We start from the raw sequence: 19,753 nt of genomic DNA, 5'->3' as shown, positions 1-19,753 counted from the left end.
TGAAGTTGAAGTTTTGCTCTTCTAAAATACAGAACTTAGAATTCAGATTGACAAGATTTTGAGATAACGTTATGTGAAATTGACTCCTGATAATTGGAAGATGTCACCTGAACATGTGAGCCCATTAGAGTTAATTAATTTACAATTAAAATGGCAGAAAAAAATCAGCATAACATCCTGGGTGAGTGAACATCTAACTGATGTTAACTCAGGTCTCACACCATCAAACATACCAATTTCTCCAAGCCAATTGCTCCACCTTAGCGGCACTCCTCACTGAAACCATGCAGGAGAGAATCTTACTGGTTATAGCCATGGTTCTGAAAAAACCGCCAGCATTCAGGCATTCCAGAAATCTCTGATCTTCCTGAGCCCATTAAAAGCCCAGGATTTAATGAGTGACAACCTTTTCTGCATCAGTCACTCTGCTCTATTCCTGGCATTCCCTAACTTCGTCCTGTGTGAAACACAGCTTCTCACATCATTTACCATACCAGACCACACAGCAGATTTAGGATCTCATTCACTTCAACTTTCTTAACCTCTAAATTCAGAAATGTAAGGCATGTTATTTCTTTAATTTACGTTAAGTGTTTTAAAAAATACTTAAATATTTAGTTCAATGCACTTTTAATTGAAAATAAACTGACATCTGTTTTTATAATTTAAATATACTTCAGAAGATCAGACAGATTTAAAGGGTATTTATATTTTCCCTCAATATGGCCCTCTATAAACTTAGTTGGGCCATCCAGAATAGAAATAGTGGACTACACTGCTTGTGGCCTAGGTATTGCAGAGATTTAATCACCCATCTCCAGCACAGATGAAATAGATAGCCAGAGTCTACAGGCACTGACTTCAATTGACAGGCAGGGTCAGGAAGGTCTGAGCACATCTAGCCCATTGAAAAAAATAAAGCAAAAAACATGAAAAATATTAACGTGGAAGAGCATATAACAACATTGAGACTATACCTTACAGTTCATACCCCACCTCAGTAATCCAAACTCAATTTCAAGGTAAGAGATTCAGCAGATCATGCTTTAAGGAATTTGCCAAGTCTTATTCAGGTACAAATTACCACTGTAATACACACAAATTGCTGGAGGAACTGAGCAGGTCAGCCTGCATCTATGGAATAAAGAAAACAGTTACGTTTCGGGCTGAGACCCTTCTTCAGGACTCATTCATAACTGTCCACAAAACAAATCAAACTTGACCTACCATAAGCTATTTTGAAAATATTTACTGGATCCACTCTCAAAAATTGGGGCAATGAATAGTGAATATTAAGACCACTGCAAAGATATCTGCTACTAATCTGGCTGTATAGTTATTTTTAGAAAATTTGAACACTCTAATTTCAAAATTAATTTTAAATAACAGCACCTTCCAAAGCACTGAAGTCTACTGCCCAAAAGAACAATGCCAGAGGTACACTGAAATTCCGCCATGTTCCTTGCATCCTGACTTGGATGTATCTTCTAGTCAAGGTGGCTCTGATTTGCAACGTCCAACAATGTCATGGCTCAATTTAGCTGTTCTTTTACATTTATAGGGATAGTCTGGGGGGGGGGGGGGGGTCAGTGTGGGGAGTTCGGAGAAAGGGTGGGATTTAGGGACAGGAATGAGGGGGAGTTAGAGATCACGGGCAGTAAATGAAGAGTCAGGGGCAGGCAGGATCCAGTGGTGGTAATCCAGATTGCAGCACTCTGCAGTTGAAGGCCAGTGATCCCTGTGGACAGATGTTGGATCAGCAGGCCAATGATCAATGAGACCTGGGCTTAATAGGTCAGTTGTCCGGTGTGTTACGAAGGATGAACAGCTCTGATGGGCAGAAGGGTGCAAGGTTGCCCATGCCCTCCCCTCCCCTGGGAGAATTACAAACCATTACTGTTGCCAGGCTGTTAATGAGAGAGAAAGAGATGGAACAAAACATACTGGGACTGGAACATTTGCTTCAGACAAGGGCGAGATAACACCAGGGGAGAGAGACCATATTATGACTCCTGTAAGACTCACGGCTCCAGAGAGGGCTGTTTACTTGGTACTATTCAGTTCATTAAAATTCCTAAGTGAACAGCCGGAGTGGGCTGGTTTGATGGGCTAAGCCATTCAAAACTGATTGACATCTGAGACCTCGTGAGTAGGGATAAAAGTGAGGTCTGGGGAGACACCCCTCAGACGCACCAAGAGACACAGTAGTGAGCACTGTTTAAGTGTTGGAACCCACGAGAAAAGTGTGGGGCATCGGAGACTGAACGAAGGATCGGTCAATTTTAACTCACAGTGTTTATAGCGAGGCCGGTGGGGGCTTGTGTGTGTGTCCACCCTTGCCTGGGTGATGAGTCCACCATAGAAGAACGGTCTAGCTAAAGGACAGAGGGGTCATACCTGAATGGCCAAAACAACACATCGACGGATCAAGAACATAAAGGAAGGTTTGACTGGCTGTCACTGTTCGCGCTCTCTCTCTCTCTCTCTCTCCAACAATTACAACACATCGACCAACAACTACCTCAGCCTGTATGAACTGAACTGAACTTTATACTTTCCCATGATACTTCATTATCCCCTAGACATCGATAGAGCTTGTTTATTATTGATTATTATTATATCCACACTTTTAGGTTTAGAATTGCTAACGTGTATTATCTGTATATTTACATTGTTGATATTGATTTGTATATTTTACTAATAAACACTGTTTTGAAAATAGTACCAGACTCCAACGGATACTTCTATTTTTGCTGGTAAGACACCCAGTTATGGGGTACGTAACAGGTGATTGAAGCCAGAAGTTGGCGAGTCCTGAGGCAGAGGCTTAAAGGGAGTGTATCTAGTGGTCAGAGGTCTGAGAGTCTGGACCAGGGACTGGAAGTTGGAGCCCCAATGTCTCAGAGTCTGGGGTCGAGGATTAGGAGTTGGAAGCCCAGAAGCAGCCATGCCAGTGGGTGGGTTGGAAGCAGGGTGGTAAAGGGGCTTGTATGAGTTGTTATTTTGTTTTGTTGAACATTGTGGGCATGCAATGTTGGTGCCAGAGCACATGGCAACATTTGCAGGCTGCCCCCAGCACCTTCTTACATTGCATTGGTTGTTAACACAAATGCACATTTCACTTTATGGTTTGATACACATGTAGTAAATAAATGAATCTGAAATGGATCACCACACCTTTATTCTCAAGTCTAAATCATAAAACCTCTTACCCAATGACATAATCAAAGATTATATTCATTCATTAAGTGCCATGTCATATGACATGGACGATCATGGCCTTTCCATGACCATGAATGTTCATGGCAATTTTTTCCTAAGGAAGTGGTTTGCCATTGCCTTCTTCTGGGCAGTGCCTTTACAAGACAGGTGATCTCAGCCATTAACAATACTCTTCAAAGATAACCTGCCTAGGATCAATGGTCACATAACCAGAACTTGCGATTTGCATCGGCTGCTCATATGACCATCCACCACCTGCTCCCATAGCTTCACATGACTCTGATCAGGGACTCAGCAGGGCTACACCTTGCCCTAATGTGATCTACAGGCCAGAGGAAAGAAGAAGAGCCTTACACCTCCTCTTGTAGAGACACATCTCCATCCTACCACCCAGATTATACAGTAGATCATATAGATTTTATTATATGGATCATTTTGGTTAAAGGCTAGTGTTTCAGCTCTGCCTTCAAGGGATAAACAATAAATACTGCTCTTTGAAAGCGCTGGCCAAGTTGCATTTTTCAGGGCTTCAGATAACAGTGAGATAAATGGCTGGTTTTGATGTTTTGGCAACAATACTCAGTGGCATCATCAGAAATAATTTCAGGTTTTATTGCTTCTAATGCTGATTTTATTTTCTCCTTATAAAATCACAGGAGGCAGCCACTTTGCAGATCAGCCCCATGCCAGCTCCCAGGGGAACAGTACCATTAGTCCCATTAAATTAGATTATTCATGTACACCAGGGTGCATTGATCACATGAAGCAGTGTAAACAGTGTAAAAGTTAGTAATAAAGCAATAAATCAGAATCAGATTTAATATGTTGTGACATGTTATGCAGCAGAAATATAATTCAATACATAATAAAACTATAAATTACAGTATATATACATAGATTTTTAAATAAATAGTGCAAAAAGAGAAAAAAAAAGTAATAAGATAATGTTCATGGGTTCAATGTCCATTCAGAAATTGGATGACACAAGGGAAGAAGCTGTTCCAGAATCGTTGAGTGGGTGACTTCAGGCTTCTGTACCTCCTTCCTGATGGTAGCAATGGGAACAAGCCATGACCTGGGTGAGGAGGGTCCTTAACGATGGATGCCCCTTTTTTGAAGCATCACTCCTTGAAGATGTCCTGGATACTACAGAAGCTATTGCCCATGATGGAGCTGACTAAGTTTACAACTTTCTGCAGCTTATTTTGATCCTCAAATTCCTAATGAAATATAGTCACTGTTGTGCCTTCTTTGTATCTGCATCGGTATGCAAGTATACCTACCAGCACAAAATATCACAACAGTAGTGCAATCTGAAGTAGTGAAAAAGAAACAAAAATGAAATGACAGAAGGAGAATATTCAAAAGAAGCAGAATTAAGAGTACAGAAATGTTGCCGTTCTATCGGTACTGGGAGTGTAGGAGAGACTGATTGCAGTGGAGAAGAAGCTGTTTTAAGTCTGGACACAAGCTCCCACAGAATGTGTGAGTTTTCTTCAGCTGCTTCAGTTTCCTCCCACAGTCTAAAGATGTCCTGGGTAAGTTAATTGGTCATTGTACTTGTCCCGTGGGGCAATGGGGCAGCATGGCTCAAAGGGCTGATTTGGTACTGTATCAACGTACATACATCCAGGCTTTCAGGTTCCTATATCTTCATGCAGTAGACAAGATAAAATGAAATGGCCAGGGCAACAGTATTTATCTGAAGATAAATCACAGACACACATGGGATATGACATCTAAGTGAGATTCTAATGCAGATAATTACAAAGTTCTTACTTCTTCAATCGAAACGATGCTAATTATTCTCAATTTAATTTTGAAGCACTTAAAAAACAGTTTAAATTCTATTCTTCTCCAAGTCTAGACTATCAGTTTTGCGCTGAAATAAATGAAGTGCAATTCGCTTATCCAAATGCATTCAATTTCTCTTTATTGGCAATAAGTTGTTAACTTTTTCTAGAGATGCCACAATGATATGCACTAGAAATTAATTGCGCATAGGCTTGTTGTCAGGATTTTTTCTTAACATTATAGGCAGGCTTATTATTTTCCTCATCGCTTTAGCCAAAAAAAACCAAGTTGATACCAATTTTTACAGGACACTGCAGGACCAAGGATGAATTGAAACCCAAATAAACTACAGCAGGGTATTAAACATGCTGTTCACAAATAAATTTCCCCTATTATGCCACATAACTTTACTCATAACATGAATAACAAACTAAATTGCATCATTTTTGCAGCTATAATCAGTATAATTAGTCTTACACAGCACATACAATTGCAATAGTTACACCACTGGCGAGGATGGATAGAACAACTGCTCAGACACAACCAAGAGGCTGGTTGGCAGCTACCAGTTGAGAAGGTGTGGTCACTGAATGAGCAAAGGAAGGGCACTTGCAGATTTTCTCTTGTTTGTGAGAGAAAGGGGTAGGTTCAAGAAATGTTACAAACATATTACACACACCTTATAAGAACTCACAGAATCACAGATAGTTCAATTACTGACAACTTGTGAATTTCATATCCACAGGGTGTCCAAAACACTCAGTGGAAAGCATGGCAATTTGCACACACAAGAAGTTCAAATCCATGAGAATGACCGGATAATCTGTTGGTGTCCACTGCCCTGCTTTCAATTATTTGTATTGAGTTGAGGCAGTAGACAGGGACTCATCCATAAGACAGCACCTCACTTGAGTGTCAGACGAATTTTTTTAAAATAAAAGCTCAAATGCTATTTTAACCTATGTATGTTTGTCTGAGATGACTACATCAAGTCATTGGCCAAGTACTCAGCCAAAAGCAAGGGTGGGAGAATGGAGAGTTTGAATCCAAAAAAAATATGGTGAAAGCCAAAAAAGGGGTTCAGTTTTCCAATATCGTGCTTAAGAAAATTACTTCTCATACAAAAACTATTTGCAAAGGACAACAATAGAGAGACGGTGCAGGAAACGAGTGTCGGTGTACAACAGATAAATACTATGTTTTCCAATGCCATTAAGAATAAATCAGGGAAATGAAGGAGGATTCAAGGTTAAATCCTCAAATGTTTTGAACTGAGAGGCTGGGCTGGGAAACCTTTGGAGCACTGGCACTGAATCATTCTTATTTCAATATTTCCAAATCACTCAGGCTTAAAAATGTTACCTCACCAAGACTTATAGCTGTATTAAAACGATTCCCCACTTTACAATACAAAATATATATACTCAAGCTTCAATAAATATTTGGATTTGATATATTAAAAATGCTCCTTTATCAGTTCAATTCTTCTCAACTACTTCAGTATGTTAACAGTGAAAGGCAAGATAGGATACATCACAAAAAGGTCAATTAGTACATCTGATAACTCTCATGACGTATCAGATTTAGATATATTTCATCATATTTCAGAAAGTTACCCCAAAAGTAAACTCTTCAAGATTAGAAATGACTGACTCAGTTTTTTTGGTCAGGACCAAATTAAAGAAGCTTAAATATTTTCCAATAACTTAACATTTCGAGATATAAAGAAATTATACATTCTTCCTTGATATTTTTGCTCCATTTTAAAGTTACGAGCAAAAATTACATTGAATTGAAATCAGAAAGATGATAAAGGTAACAGGCATTGGATTTATAGAACAGTAACTCTGAAAATGAGAATCACTACTACTCCCAAGTTGTATCCAACATTCCAATTCTTGCCACTATCAGCAGGTTAACCAAGATTACATCAGACCTTGAAAATCCAATTCAAACGTCTGCAATTTAGAAGTAAGAATAAATGTATCAACATGCAAGAACACAACCTTGATGCAATGATCATTAAAATCATTTTTTAAGGAATGAATGCCATTTTTATAATTACTTTCTTGAGCTGAAGCACTTTATAATTAGAATGCAAAGACCAATTAGAAATTCAAATGTATGATTTTCTTCCCCCTGTTACTGCACACTTGGGACCAATCTTTTTTTTCCCACTGGGTCATTTTCCTCAAGACTTGTGTGTAATTAATGTCATTCGACACCTGTTATTAGTGTAATGAGCATGGATAAGGTTGCAAACTACAGTTCTACAAATTAAAAATATCTGATTTAGATCTGCATTTAAACTGGCATTTTTGATTGGACATGCATATTTTACATGGGGTTATAAAAAGATAAATTTTACTAATATTTATTTAAGTACCATGCATGTTAATTTAAACAATTCTTCTATCAAATTCAGTAAACAGTTCATTTAGACTCAAAAAAATTTCTCTGGCACAATGCCCTTGCAAAATTAAATGCAATTAAGTAAATGAATCGAAAGGCCAAGAACTTGAGCTTCAGATTCTACTTTAGTTTTATTTCAGAATAATTTAATATTGAGTTTTTGAAAATGTCCATATCCATCACTATTCATCAGATGCATGGTATACTGGCCTAAACTTTCAACTATAAACCAAAAAACCAAAGACAGGAACTGGCTCTTACCTTTAGCAATCTCTTTTGGCTTCTCTCACTTCCTCCGAACCAAAGTTTTATCATGGGCACTCACATGGGCCCATACTATGCCTGCCATTTCATCAGCTACATGAAACAGTCCACACCAGTAAATCTCCACAACTCTTCCCCTGCTACGCTGATTACTGCAGACTGCGTAAATAGTGATTTATGCATCCATGCTGAGCTCATCAATTTTCCCTCCAACTTCCAGCCTGCCCTTAAATTTGCTTGGTATTCTCTGACATCGCTCTTCACTTTCCTATTCTCTGCCTCCATCTCCAGAGATAGATTATCTACCAACAAATCTACTGGCTCTCACACTGATTATGACCACTTTCAAGGACTCTACAACTCATGCTCTCAATATTTATCACTAATTTATTTATAATTTTAGCTTTTATCAAAATTTGATTTTGCACAGCTTGTTGCTTTTTGCACATCGGTTGCTGTTGATACTATTGCGGGTGGACTTCCACTCGTTCTATTGGGTTTCCTGTATTTACTGTGGATGCCAGCAAGAGATTCTCAGGACTGCATATGGTGACATATATGTACTGTGATAATAACTTTACTTTGAACTATCCTGTCCTTCGCTCAGTTCCTTAGCCATGCCTGTTCTCAGGATGAGGCATTTCCCTCCTCAAACATTCGACAAGTCTTCTTTTTTCATAAAATAGGGTTTCACTTCCACAACCAACAATGCTGCTCTCATTTGTTTCCTCCATCTCCTGTAAGTCTGCTCTCACTCCCAACCACCGCCCCCATGTAACATGTGTAGGGTTCCTCTTGTCCTCACCTGTCACTCCACAAGGCACCCCATTCTCCACAACATCGTCCATTTCCAACAGAATTGTACCACCAAGCACATCGTCCCCTTCCCCACATTCTCCCCACAGGGATTGCTCGTTACGTGATACCATTGTTCACTCACCCCTTCGCAATAATATCCCTCCTGGCACTTATCCCTTTGATATGACAAGAGTGCACCTGCTTATACCTCCCTTGCCACCATTCAGAGCTCTAAGCGATCTGTCCAGTTAAGGTGCACTCAACCTACGAACCTGACGGGATTATTTATTGTATCAAGTGTTCCTGGTGCTCTACATCAGTAAGATCTGATGCATATTGGAGAACCGCTAATTTCTCTAATTTCCAGAACCATTTTCCTCTATTACCCTCCCCACCCCTCCTTCTTTTGTTCATTCCGCAACAAAATGGTACTTAAATTTCTGCAGCAAAATTGCTGGAACAACACAGCAAATAAGACAGCATCTACAAAGGTGTTAAAGCAGGCAAATTTATAAACTGATGAACTTTCAGCAGAATTAGCCAGTACTGATAAGATATTGAAAAGGTTGGTCGTTAATTTCAAAGGTTATACTGTGCCAAATTGGCTTCTCAAACTGAAATGCTGGTTGCAAGTGAGCTTTGTAAATGACATACCATGCAGATTATTCAAGTAATATTGAATATAGGGTGATTCCAATAACTACAGAGACCATCACTGATAGACTGTCTTCCTTACTTTGTCTGGATACTGATATAGTGAAGCAAAAAGTTCCTCCAAGAGGACCACCACCTTGTTGTAGGGTTTGGAGAATTGTGTACCTCAATGACAAGGAAAGCTATGCTGGTTGGAGTCAGGGCTTTATGCTTTGACTCTTGGTAGGGTCACCTATGCCAAACAAGTCGAAGGGTAGAGGGCAGACTAAGAGTGGTCCACCGGTCCTCCATGCTCAGGGCTTCAACTCAGAGCTAACAAACCTTACTGGTAAAATTAAACTGCTATGGAAACAGCAATGAAGGATTCTGAGTGCGATGGTATCCCTGAGTCTCCACCCAGAACTTAGATGACTGACAATAGTGTAAACCAAGAGAAACTACTTCTATGACGAAGGAAGCCTTGAACGCTGCCAGAGATGGAGGTCCTTCATTCCTGCCCTAAACACCAGCAGCATAACAGACAGTCAGACTCAAAAGCTTAATGTTATAAAGAAAATACTATCCTCACTTGTCCATTGAACAGGTCTTTTCAATTTCTTCCAAGCACTGTTACTAGAATTAATCTGTAATCCATTTTTATCAAACTAAAGTTCAATTAACATGTAGTAACTTTCCTGTGATAACTAACTTAATTGAAAACACTTTAATGAGCTAGACACCATGCTCAAAATAATTCCTTTACCTGTCTACCTTCTTATAACTTAGAATTAATAAAACCCTTGCAATTAGCGTTCAATTTATTCCAAGGACACGAATTTCAATGGTGGCAAAAATGAGTTTAATATAAATGTGACCGCACCAACTTTTGTCCCAAATGCAAGGTGCTTGAAGTATTGGTTGCTGAATTTTCCCTTGAATGGACACATTTACTGTTAAAGCATCCACAATAGAAAATTCTGAAAATGTTGTCATGTAAATCGAAGCACTGAAAGACTGAAGGAGTGGGTCAACTTTATTATTATGCAAAAAACAATAAGCATTCTTCACAGATGTTATTTGGTGCATTCACAACTGCTCTCACATCCCTCGATTTTGCTTTAAATATTAAGCATGTTCTTTAAATTCTTCACTTGAGTGCCAGTCTGTGGAAATTTATTCTACCCGTCATACCAAATCACTGCTATTGCACAAGCGGATTGATTATATACTCCATATCTGCTTATAAAAATGCAAGTTCGACCGTTAAAAAGAAAACAGTAATTTGCTTAAGGGCCTAGCCACTTTCTCCCCTTTGATGAAGACACAAGGAAACCAGTTGTACAGAACTAGAGTTCATTTTGTTTTTTACTTTTTAAGTGGATTCTTTCAGGGATGAATTCTTTGTCAATATTTTAGGCAGAATTAAATATTTTGATTAGTAGAACTTTAGACAAACGTGTATTTTGCATAATTTGCAACAGTAAGAAATGAAAATAAACAAAACATTCAAGTCTTTATTTGCTATACAAGCTTTACTCATCTAATCTTCCCCACCCCATCATATTATGTGGTCGGTTTGGTAACTGGCTTTTTCTGTTAAGACACAGAAACAAATGCAATTAATCGATACTCTGATTCATTATTTCTGTAAGGGTGAATTATTATAATCCTAACAGCTATAACATGAATGTCATCTGAATTACTAAACATATAAAAGTTCATCAATACAATTTGAGCAACCTTTATAAAAAATATAATAAAATCATTAAGGACTGAATAGCCCATTTTACAGCTGTAAATTTTATGAAATATACACTTCAGGGTGGATGAACTTCAGATGAAAATACCTTAGGTTTTACAAAAAGACTTTTTTTTAAAAAAACAAGTAACAACAAATTTAAGTGGCTTGACATTTTTAATTAAAATTCAAAAGGTAAAATTTGATTTGATGGAACTAATTAAGGTAAATTAAGAAATTTTCTATACATGAAATGAAAATTGAAATGAGAATTGTAGGGGTCCTCCGGAGTCAGTTTCCTCCTTATTGAATAGATGATTAGCCAGAAGCTATCATTAGTTGCAAAGCAATTTCAGACCTCCCACAATGTCAAAAATGAAAAGAAACAAGTGGGGAAAACAGTATCCTGGAAATCAGTAAATGAGAAATACCCTTTCAAACTACTCAAGGGCACATCATCCTTCTCATTTCATTACAATAAGACAAACCATTAATGTCTCGATGAAGCAGCATGATGAACTAAGCTCCGAAGCATACTTAAAAGTATCTAAATATATGCTTTGAAAATGTACAAAGCCATCTTATTTACAGACCGAGTTGACTGACAGAATTCATTACTGGAAAAAAACCTCATCAATCTTGTCTTATATATATATGAACAAACAAATTAATACAGGATGTATGAAAAAAAAATTGTACTTTTTGACAGTCTGTCTTGAAGTCAGCAGTTTTAAATAGAGAACTTGATTTTAGTCAATGGCTTTAATTTTCAGAGATAGAAGAAAAATTGATACCAAACCAGGGAGACGGTGGTAAATTTTTTTTCTTTGAACAAGTCAAGAGTTTTCTTTGTAGTGTGGCTGTCTGGTGGGGGGGGTATGGAAGTACCATTCTCGGGGTTTTATACTGCATACATACTTTGATAATAAATGTACTTTCAATCTTAAGTGTGGTAGAACATAGTTTTCCAAATAGAAGCTTTGTTTCTAAACTTTTCTAGTCAAAAGACTTTTCTTTTCAAATACAACTTCTTCTAATAATTTTCCCAATGACTTTACAGAAGAATTTGTTGCACATCATGTATTGTATTGCTAATGTAACACAGGTACTTACATCAGAAATAAAGGAGGCATAAATCAGTCCTGAAAACTTACCAATATATTCAAAAACGAAGACTACAAAGAAAGGAGTCACAAGGTCATTTATCCCTTGGACATAGCCACTGGCTGGATGCCGAATCGCCCAGATGAAAAGAATACGCTCAAAGATCTGGAAAAGAATTTGAAGAAACTAGAACAAAGCAAATACTTTTGAATAGAACAGGTACATTATTTGTTTTTTCCCCAAAATTAATAACAATAGAGATGTCCATTGCATTGGTGAACTTAAGCATTACCAGCTTATTGGTGACTTTTAATACAACATCACATTTGCATAGTAGTTCATCTATTTCCATAATGATTTATTTAATGTATTACTTACTGGACCAAGGATTCATTATAACTAGCTATTTAGATCATACAATTTAATGTTAAATTGTGATCAGAACTTTAGATATAGTACAAATTAATCTTGCTCACTAGCACTGTGCACATACATCAATGTTATTGTGCAAAAAACACGCACAAATTTAACAGCAGCTTCAAAAGTCAACAGGTGTCCAACACCAGGTTGGAACTTGCTGAGTGGAAAACTAATATCATGAGGCAGTCACTCACGAAAGCACTATTTATAGTGTTCTCCATTTTATATTCCCACCAGCTAAATATCCAATGAAAATCCATATTCCCAAAAATAGTGATATAGTTTATAAACTGCTAAAGGAAACTTTTTAAAACAGCAATAAATATAAAAAGATTGCTCTAAGTTTTACATAAACAATTTAAATAAAACCTGTTGAAACAGCAAAGGCTGTGTACTTCTGTGTACTTCTCTCTCACATTTGCTGGTTAAAGATTTTAGTCAGGTTTCTATCATTCTTAAACAAATTTAGAGCTCACACAGTGAACAAACTGTTACCGCAGAATTATACTGGCTCATGAATAAATTAAAAAGATAAATTAAGTTCCAACAAGAAACATTTTGTATTAATCTCATTATTTCACTCACAGATTTATAGTTACAAACAGTGATTATTTATCTTGCACCACCTGGGAAACTCAGAATCCAGAGACTTAGATTCAATCTGAAACTTTACAAACCACTTAACTCTTTGAATACTAAGAACTTTAATAAATCTTTAACAAATAACAATGAGGCAAGGCCAGCCTTTATTTGAAGCATCTAATTAATATTAGCTATTCACACTGCTAGTGTGATTTCATATGGCTTTGAGACATCAAAAGCATATAGGTTTTATTTGATCACATGCTCACTAAAACTTTGATACAAAATTAAGTTTACTTTGTATCAAAAGGACAGGCAGGAAGGTGTAGGTGGTGGTGCGGCTCTGTTGGTAAGAGTTCTATTTACATCTTTAGAAAGAGGTGACATAGGGTCAGAGAACGTTAAATCTTTGTAAGTGGATTTAAAAAACTGCAAGGGTTAAAAAAAACCATTATGGGAATCATATATAGGCCTCCAAACGGTAACTAAGATGGGGGTTGAGATTGCAAAGGGAGCTGGAAAAGGCATGTGATAAGGGTAAGGTCACAATTGTAATGGGGGGGACTTCAATATGCAAGGGGATTGGGAAAATGAAGTCGATGTTGGATCATAAGACAGGGAATTTGTTGAATGCTGACGAGATGGCTTTTTAGAGCAGCTTGTGCTTGAGCCTACTAGGGAAAGGCCATCTTAGATTGGGTGTTGTGTAATAACCCAGATGTTATTAGTCAGCTTAATGTACAGGAACGCTTAGGAGGCAGTAATCATAATATGATTGAATTCATACTGCAATTTAAGAAGGAGAAGCACAAGTCACATGTATCAGTATCATAATGAAATAAAGGGAATTGCAGGAGCATGAGAGACAAGCTTGCCCAGGTGGATTGGAGGGGGATGCTGGCAGTGATGACAGCAGAACAGAGGTGGCTGAAGTATCTGGAAATAGTTCACAAGCCGCAGGATAGATATGACCTTCCAACCTTTCCGCAGGGATCGCTCCACTCGTCCCCCCCATCCCTTCCCACCGATCTCCCTCTTGGCACTTAACCTTGTAAGCGGAACAAGTGCTACACCTGCCCTTACACTTCCTCCCTCACCACCATTCAGGGCCCCAGACAGTCCTTCCAGGTGAGGCGACACTTCACCTGTGAGCCAGCTGGTGTGGTATACTGCGTCCGGTGCTCCCAGTGTGGTCTTTTATATATTGGTGAGACCCGACGCAGACTGGGAGACCGTTTCGCTGAACACCTATGCTCAGTCCGCCAGAGAAAGCAGGAGCTCCCAGTGGCCACACATTTTAATTCCAGGTCCCATTCCCATTCTGATACGTCTATCCATGGCCTCCTCTACTGTCAAGATGAAGCCACACTCAGGTTGGAGGAACAACACCTTATATACCGGCTGGGTAGCCTCCAACCTGATGGCATAAACATTGACTTCTCTAACTTCCGTTAATGCCCCTCCTCCCCTTCTTACCCCATCCCTGACATATTTAGTTGTTTTTTTTTCACTCTCTCTGCCAATCACTCTGCCTGTTCTTCATCTCCCTCTAGTGCTCCCCCCCCCTTTCTTTCTCCTGAGGCCTCCCGTCCCATGATCCTTTCCCTTCTCTAGCTCTGTATCACTTTCGCCAATCTCCTTTCCAGCTTTTAGCTTCATCCCACACCCTCCAGTCTTCTCCTATCATTTTGCATTTCCCCCTCCCCCCTCTACTTTCAAATCTCTTAGTATCTTTCCTTTCAGTTAGTCCTGACGAAGGGTATTAGCCCGAAACGTCGACAGTGCTTCTCCTTATAGATGCTGCCTGGCCTGCTGTGTTCCACCAGCATTTTGTGTGTGTTGTTTCGTGACTGTAGTGATGACTTGCAGCGGACTGAAAAGCTTGAGCATGTAGATATTAAGAAAGAGGATTACTGGAGCTTTTGGAAAGCATCAAGTTGGATAAGTTGTCAGGACCAGATGAGATGTACCCCAGGCTACTGTGGGAGGCAGGGGAGGAGATTGCTGAGCCTCTGGCGATGATCTTTGCATCGTAAATGGGGACGGGAGAGGTTCCGGAGAATTGGAGGGTTGCGGATGTTGTTCCCTTATTCAAGAAAGGGAGTAGAGATTAGAGATAGCCCAGGAAATTATAGACCAGTGAGTCTTACTTCAGTGGTTGGTAAGCTGATGGAGAAGATCCTGAGAGGCAGGATTTATGAACATTTGGAGAGGTATAATATGATTAGGAATAGTCAGCATGGCCTTGTCAAGGGCAGGAAAGGCCTTACGAGCCTGATTGAATTTTTTGAGGCTGTGGCTAAAGACATTGATGAAGGAAGAACAGTAGATGTAGTGTATATGGATTTCAGCAAGGCATTTGATAAGGTATCCCATGCAAGGCTTATTGAGAAAGTAAAGAGGCATGGGATCCAAGGGGATATTCCTTTGTGGATCCAGAACTGGCTTCAGAAGGCAAAGAGTGATTGTAGACGGGTCTATTTTGCATGGAGGTCGGTCACCAGTGGAATGCCTCAGGGATCTGTTCTGGAACCCTTACTCTTTGTGATTTTTATAAATGACCTGTTTGAGGAAGTGGAGGGATGGGTTATTAAGTTTGCTGATGACACAAAGGTTGGGGGTGTTGTGTATAGTGCAGAGAGCTGTCAGAGGTTACAGCAGAACATTGATAGGATGCAAAACTGGGCTGAGAAGTGGCAGATGGAGTTCAACCCAGATAACTGTGAAGTGGTTCATTTTGGTAGGTCAAATATGCTGGCAGAATCTAATATTAATGGTAACTCTTGGCACTGTGGAGGATCAGAGGGATCTTGGGTCTGAGTCCATAGGATGCTCAAAGCAGCTGCGCAGATTGAGTCTGTGGTTAAGAAGGCATACAGTGTATTGGCCTTCATCAATCATGGAATTGAATTTAGGAGCTGAGAGGTAATGTTGCGGCTATATAGGACTCTGGTCAGACCCCACTTGGAGTACTGTGCTCAGTTCTGGTCGCCTCACTACAGGAAGGATGTGGAAACCATAGAAAGGGTGCAGAGATTTACAAGGACGTTGCCTGGATTGGGGAGCTTGCCTTGCGAGAATAGGTTGAGTGAACTCGGCTTTTTCTCCCTGGAGCAACGGAGGATGAGAGGTGGCCTGATAGAGGTGTATAAGATGATGAGAGGCATTGATCGTGTGGATAGTCAGAGGCTTTTTCCCAGGGCTGAAATGGCTGCCACAAGAGGGCACAGGTTTAAGGTGCTTGGGAGCAGGTACAGGGGAGATGTCAGGGTAAGTTTTTTTTACTTAGAGAGTGGTGAGTGCATGGAATGGGCTGCCGGCAACGGTGGTGGAGGCGGATACGATAGGGTCTTTTAAGAGACTTTTGGATAGGTACAAGGAGCTTAGAAAAATAGAGAGCTATGGGTAAGCCTAGTAATTTCTAAGGTAGGCACATGTTTGACTCAACTTTGTGGGCCGAAGGGCCTGTATTGTGCTGTATGTTTTCTATGTTTCTATGTCAGTGTTTAATTCATGTGACTGGATCAATGGTTTTCAAAATGCTAATCCAAGAACTCAACTAAAATGCTGCTACACTCCTCTAATGAAATAATGAAGGTGGTGTGATTGATCTTCAGAATATGGAACTAAAGTCATTTGATGGAAAGCCAGGTAATAGACATCAACAAAAATTAATCAGCATTGGATATGGATACAAAATTGGCTTGAGACTAACAACCAACAGTGGCAATGGAGGAAAATGCACGCACCAATTCCCAGGTATCTGCACTGAGACTACTAAGTTCTCTGATAAACACGATGAATGCCAAAACGTGGATTTACAGAGCACACGATCAAATTTTGCTCACTATATGTAACCTGGAAATGCAATAGCCAGCAATAATGCGTAACAAACCCAAGGACATACAGACTAATGAAATGATGAAAAGTGTGAAGTAGCCATTTTGGAGGGGGGAAAAGAGGGAATGGTACACAAAGGTGAAATGTTTTTCAGCAATGCCCACAACTGACTGTGGCAGGCCTGCACAGCTTTAAATCAGGTTTATAAGTGTGGTATAATTCACCCCTTTCAGCAAACTGTATCTGTGTATTCACATACATATAATCCTACCTCGAGCTATTGTTGCTTTGCCATCTCAACTGTAGGTATTCTAGGTATTGCAGCTGACATAACTTGAGATTCTTCACTAAATCACAGTTAATAATAAGGGATGAGACTTGGAGACGCAAGATTACAGATTCCTTATATAAAAAAGAAATAATCACCCTAGTGTTTCCACATCATGCTGTGGAATGGCGAGGACAGTACTTTGTTTCCAGAAGCATTGGTCACTCCTATCAATGTCATCTGGAACAAATGCATCCACAACCAGCAAATTGATGCTGTTGCAGCAAGTAGCTTTATCCCTTCTGGTTGGTCCACAGCATCTGCCACAAATAGCCTGCCAGTTCAGTCTGTGGTGGCATCACTGGGCTCATTAAGCTGACAGCTGCCACAAAAACCAGAATGACTGGAGTTGAAAAAAGCAATTGTTACATTTCTGGGCAATTATTTATGGAAGGGGTGATGATGGAGGGGTGGGGAAAAGAGAGATAGAAGATACACAACGCCCCAATTTTACTTCACAGTTACCCAGATTGGCAGAAAGTCAATTAACAGCATCAAAGATACACAACATACAAAAAACAAGGCCCTATTAGTAGCAAATTAACCACAGCGGAAGTGAACAAGCATCTTTCAGAGAAATAGGACATCAAAGATGGATGATATTGCTAGGAGTATCATGTCAAGGGGATTTTAAATACAATCCTTTTAAACAGGGGAAACAACCCAACAATTCCATGTCTCCATATAAAGTTCATTTAATTACTTTAATTTGGAATCTTTCTTTTGACTCACAAGACAAGCCCACAGAAAATGTTTGATTTGCTGCTGAACGAAAATTTGTGCCACTCTTCTGGTTACCTCTGAAATATTTCTAGAATCGAAATAAATAGTGCTATGCAAAAGTCTTAGGCACCTGTAAAAATATTCTGTGAACCAAGAATTCTTTCAAAGATAATGAAATTAAATGTTTATAAGTATCAAAAAGTTACAATAAAGAGTAGTAAACAATAATAACAAAATCAAGTCAATATTCAGTGTGACCACTCTTTGCCTTTAAACCTCCATCAATTTTCTTACGTACAGTCAGGCAGTTTTATTAGGCTGTTCCAAGCAACTTGAAGAACTTGCTGCCATTGTTCAACACCCAATTCCTTGTATTTTTGTGCATAGGCGAGTCTCTATAGTTGACAGCAAGTGCTCTGGACTGACGAATCAAAATTTGAAATTTTCAGCTCAAACAGGAGGAAGTTTTGACTGTAGAACAGCGGGTGAGTGCTACATGGATGAGTGTCTGAAGCCAGCAGTGAAGCAAGGCAGCAGTTCCCTGCAGGTTTGGGGCTACATTTCTGCAAATGGAGTTGGTGATCTGGTCAGAATTAATGTAATCCTCAATACGGTTAAGTACAAGCAGGTTCTCATCCATCACGCAGTACCATCAGGGAGCTGTCCGATTGATCCAACCTTCATTCTACAACAGGACAACAGCCACAAACACATGGCTAAGGTTGTAAAGAACTATATTCAGTGAAAAACACAAGGAGTTCTGCAACAGATGGTATGGCCTTCACAGAACCCTGATCTCAACATCATTGGCGGTGTCTGAGATTAAATGGAGAGACAGAAGCAAGCGAGACACAGTTGCAAGAAAAAGTTTGTGAACCTTTTGCAACTACCTGGGTTTCCTGCATTAATTGCTCTTAAAGTGGTCACAATAACAGACAAACACAATCTACCTTAACTAATAACAAACAATTGTATTTAACATGTCCTTATTGAACACATTGTTTAATCATTCACAGTCCAGGCTGTAAGTAGCATGTGAATCCTTGTATTTAATAACTGGTAGAACATCCTTTAGCAGCAATAACCTCCACAAAATGTATCCTGGAGCTGCTGATCAGACTTGCACAACAACAAGGAGGAATTTTAGATCATTCCTCCATACAAAACTCTTGCAATTCATCAGTATTTCTGGGATACTTTGCATGGACAGCCCTCTTCAGGTCATGCCACATTATCTCAATTGGGTTAAGGTCCGAACTCTGACATGGCCATTTCAAAACAAATTTTCTTTTTAAACCATTCTGTTGTTGACTTCCTCTTGTGTTTTGGATCATTATCTTGTTGTATCATCCAACTTCTATTAAGCTTCAGGCGACGAACCGCTACCCTGACATTCTCCAGTAAAATGTCGATATGATTTTGAATTGATTGCTCCCTCAATGATTACAAGCTGTCCAGGACCCGAGGCAGCAAAGCAGCCCAAAACTATGATGCTCCTTCCAGCATGCTTCACAGTTGGGATGAGGTTGTGGTGTTGGTGTGCAGTGTCCTTCTTCCTCCAAACATAGCAAAGTGCATTTCTGCCAAAAAGGTTGACTTTTGTCTCATCTGTCCATAGAACATTGTCCCAGAAGTGTTCTGGAACATTCAGGTGGTCTTCTACAAACTTGAGATGTGCAGCAATTTTTTTTTTTGCAGAGCACTGGTTTCCTCCATAACCACCATTCTTGTTTAGTGATTTTCTTATCGTGGATACATGAACAGAGACTTTAGCAAGTTCTAGAGATTCTGCAAGTCTATTGATGTTACCCTTGGGTTCTTTTCTACCTCCTTCAGCATTGCATGTGCTCTTGGTATAATCTTTGCAGGATGCCCACTCCTATGGAAGAGTATCA

At 39.4% G+C, this 19,753-nt stretch overlaps 1 protein-coding gene across 5 annotated transcripts in view; it reads right to left on the bottom strand.

Moving 5' to 3' along the window:
• tbc1d22a (TBC1 domain family, member 22a) overlaps positions 1–19,753 on the bottom strand; it is a 274,507-nt gene that overhangs the window by 180,846 nt on the left and 73,908 nt on the right. For all 5 annotated transcript variants that reach the window (XM_073066369.1, XM_073066368.1, XM_073066364.1 and 2 more), the window contains one exon: positions 12,016–12,130. In XM_073066369.1, the coding sequence (XP_072922470.1) occupies positions 12,016–12,130 (115 nt within the window). The remainder of the gene's footprint in view (positions 1–12,015; positions 12,131–19,753) is intronic.

Source organism: Hemitrygon akajei, chromosome 14, assembly GCF_048418815.1.
Source record: "Hemitrygon akajei chromosome 14, sHemAka1.3, whole genome shotgun sequence".
NCBI lineage: Eukaryota > Metazoa > Chordata > Chondrichthyes > Myliobatiformes > Dasyatidae > Hemitrygon > Hemitrygon akajei.
The sequence above is the reverse complement of the archived record's forward strand: the minus strand, read 5'-3'. Positions and strand labels throughout refer to the sequence as shown.